Source organism: Pelmatolapia mariae, linkage group LG7, assembly GCF_036321145.2.
Source record: "Pelmatolapia mariae isolate MD_Pm_ZW linkage group LG7, Pm_UMD_F_2, whole genome shotgun sequence".
NCBI lineage: Eukaryota > Metazoa > Chordata > Actinopteri > Cichliformes > Cichlidae > Pelmatolapia > Pelmatolapia mariae.
The window spans coordinates 28974803-28978352 of record NC_086233.1 but is presented as its reverse complement, the minus strand read 5'-3'; the positions used below and the strand labels follow the sequence as shown (position 1 = coordinate 28978352).

General features: G+C 42.9%; 1 protein-coding gene across 6 annotated transcripts; it reads left to right on the top strand.

Moving 5' to 3' along the window:
* The first annotated feature begins 253 nt into the window (after positions 1–253).
* Positions 254–2418, top strand: LOC134632145 (G-protein coupled receptor-associated protein LMBRD2B-like). Of its 6 annotated transcripts, none has more exons than XR_010094463.1 (5): positions 254–506; positions 1352–1539; positions 1713–1816; positions 2115–2220; positions 2357–2418. XR_010094463.1 is itself a non-coding variant. In XM_063480764.1 (5 exons), the coding sequence occupies exons 1-4, from the start codon at positions 456–458 to the stop codon at positions 2200–2202; spliced, it is 435 nt and encodes a 144-aa protein (XP_063336834.1). In that variant the 5' UTR covers positions 254–455; the 3' UTR covers positions 2203–2220; positions 2357–2418. The 6 variants fall into 6 exon arrangements, 5 of the variants coding, with proteins under 5 accessions (XP_063336834.1, XP_063336837.1, XP_063336836.1 ...); XM_063480764.1 differs by having other exon boundaries at positions 2111–2220; XM_063480767.1 differs by lacking the exon at positions 2115–2220 and having other exon boundaries at positions 2221–2409.
* Positions 2419–3550: the final 1132 nt, after the last annotated feature.

The following is a 3550-nucleotide window of genomic DNA, read 5'->3' as shown; positions in this document are numbered from 1 at the left end:
CGTTTGGGGTAGAGCAGGACAGGCTTTTCCGTGGAGACAGTGTCCATGCAGTGCTTGATGTAACCTGCGGTTGTGTGAGTCTCTAGTTCATCATGTTAAAAGACACTCCACTCTGTGAGGGTACTTGAAAGGGTTCTGAAAGCGTGAGGAAACACATCCCTGTAAACCAAGAGAAGACACAAGTACACGTGTTTCTTTCGGGAATGTTCCTCCTCATATACAGGGCGAACATTTGTACTGTTTCAAAAGACCTTAAAGTCTCCTCTTATTTTTCTTAAAGCACACAAACTACAGAGTTGTGCAGTGAGTCAACGTGTTATTAAACAACATATCATGTGACCCAGATGTTGACCCGGAGATAATGGAGGAGTCAACTTGATGGAGGTTTTGTGACTTTGTGGTGTTTTCCTCCTGCAGGCTGTCCTGTCGTCTCACTCCTCCCCTGTTTGATCCACATGGACTCGGCCATCTCCCACCACAACAAGCTGCAGACTGCTCACACCTCTGTAAATACCCACACTGTGTAACACACCTGCTGTTACACCTTTTTGGTGCAACCCTTTAAATTTGGGGTACCCCTTTGGCCTCTCCCCTTTTCTACAATTCCCTGTAGGAGAGGAACTGGAGCGGGCAAGTTAATTACTTGGAGGTCTTTCATTCTTTTTACCTTTCATCGCAGGAACACAATGCAGGAACACAGCGGTTACATATACAGTAGTGTGCCAAAGGTTTAGGCAGGTATGCAACAACGCTGTAAACATAGAATGCGTTCAGAAAAATAAATAAGTAAATAAAATTATATATATACTGTATATATATAGCGCCTTTCTAGACAGAGTCATAAAGTGCTGCACATAAGATAACCAGTCATAGAAAGGTAAAACAGACAATATCAAACAGACAATTTAAAACAGGCAAAATTAACCAAAAGCAGTTTTTTTTAAAAACAACTACTCCATCCACAATTCTTAAGGTTTGGGGGAGAGAGTTCCACAGTCTAGGGACGTAGGGCTGTAGCAGATCAGAGATGTAGGCTGGTGCCAACATCTCTGATCTAAAAGTCAAGACCAGGATCTTAAAATGGCCTCTGAATTCAACAGGAAGCCAGTGTAGCTGAGATAGCAACGGTGTCACATGTGAATACAGATTTTGTCAAAACCCTAGCGGCAGCGTTTTGCACAACCTGCAGACGATCCAGAGAACCTTTGCTTAGATACATCAACAGTGAGTTACAGTAGTCCAAGCGTGAGGAAATAAATGCATGTATAGCAATCTCCAGTTCAATTCATTCCATTCAATTCAGTTCATGAATGATTAATGATTGTTTATTAACCCCAAATGTATTCTACAGCAGGACAACGACCCCAAACACACAGCCAAAGTCATTAGGAACTATCTTCAGTGTAAAGAAGAACAAGAAGTACTGGAAGTGATGGTACGGCCCCCACAGAGCTCTGATCTTAACATCATCGAATGTGTCTGGGATTACATGAAGAGACAGAAGGGGTTGAGGAAGCCTGTATCCACAGAAAATCTGTGGTTAGTTCTCCAAGATCTTTGGAACAACCGACCAGCTGAGTTCCTTCAAAATGCGACGTGATTTAGATTTCTCTTTTGTTCATTCACTGCATTTTGTTGATTGATGAAAGCTTTGCACAGTACTGTATGTAATTATGTTTGTGATTCTGTGTCGTAATCAATGTTCTCTTCAGTTTAAGGACCCGCTGCCTTGATCTTCTGGGCTTCCAGCAGTTTATGGAAGACAGTGAAATGACCTCTGACCTGATGGACGAGGGAAAGGAGCTGAACCGCCAGGGTGAGACTGTCGCCACCATCTGAATTCTGTTTAACAAGACAGTTATAATAAAATATAATATTTGTACAGTTATAGGAAGAGGCGGAGGGTAAATACCTCTTTGTTTCTTCTGTTTAGATTTCAGAGAAAACTAATCAGTGTATGATATAACAATAGAAGTCACTCACACACATCAAAGTCCTTTTACACATCTTATTCTAATAACATAAAATATATATTTTCATTGTGTATTAAGTGCACAGACTGCAGTTTACAGCAGGTTTCCTCACATATACTATATGATTCCAAAATAAGAAAGTCATCTGCTGGGAGAAGAAACAACAGTGAAACGGGAAGTACAAAGAAGCTGCTCATCACTGGATATTCTGCTTAAGATTGAAGATTGAACATCTGCCTCCCAGCAGGTCAGTAAAACCGAGACAGCTCTTCAGAATCGGCGACAACATCTCCAGCACCATCAGACTGAGAACAGGAGCTCCTCGAGGCTGTGTTCTCACCCCGCTGTTGTTCGCTGTCCTGACACTGCACTGCTCTACACAGCTCCAACCACATCATCAGGTTCGCTCATCAGCAACGACGACGAGTCGGCGTACAGAGATGAGTTTGAGCAGCTGGCGTTCTGGTGCAGCGAGACCATCAACACCACCTCCATCACCAAAATAGCCTAGCAGCGCCTCCACTTCCTGAGACGCCTGAAGCGGGCCAGCCTTCCTCTTCCCATCCTCACCGTGTTCTACAGGAGCACCATAGAGAGTGTTCTGACCAGCTGCATCTCTGTGTGGTTCGGCAATCTCATCCAGCTACAACGGATTGTTAAAGCAGCTGCCAAGATCACTGGAACATCTCTCTCCCTCACACGCACTCTTTTCTCTCCTCCCGTCTGGCCGACGCTATCGCAGCATTGGGGCCCAATCCTCCAGGCTGCGAAGTAGCTTTTTCCCACAAGCCATCAGACTCTTGAACTCACTACCGGCTCTCCCACTCCCCCCCAACACCCACACCCACACAAACCGTTACCTAACTCTATTGCACTCCACATACCACTGCCTTTGTAATGCAGATGCTGCTCTATGGACAATCCTTACACTCAAGAACTCTGCTCATGTTTACAAGCTGCTACGCTGGTCACTTTAAATCACTTCAAGGTCACTTTAAATCATTCAAATTGTAAATTGTTATTAATACATTTACCTCCAAGTCTTAAAGTGTATATTTATTTTTTCACTCTTCTTATATTATTATTTCTTTGGGGGGGGGGGGGGGGGGGGGCTGTCATGCCGGCAGTAGAGACAGTGTGAGCACATGAATGTGAATCACTTTAAATGTAGGTTTTATGAAGGTCTTGCTAATATATTTCATTTCTAGTGTTTAATGTTGTAGATTTATTTATCTGTCTGTCACGATGGGAGCTGTTAGGATCAACTGATTCAGTCACTGATAAACCTGAAGTCCTTCAGTCATGTAGGAGGTCAGAGCTTCATGTTTATGGGATTCATGTGCAGTTTAATTGCATCTGTATTTATGTCATTTAAAGTTGATTGGCAGGTGATTGTGTGTGAAACCATGTAATCACTGTAAGTTCATCAACACCTTCACCATGTTTAAATAAGATAAGATAACATGACCTTTAGTAGTCCCACACGTGGGAAATTTGTTTTGTCACAGCAGGAAGTGGACAGTGCAAAAGTTCTGAAGCAATAATTAGACTACAATAAGAATAAATACAGTACACAA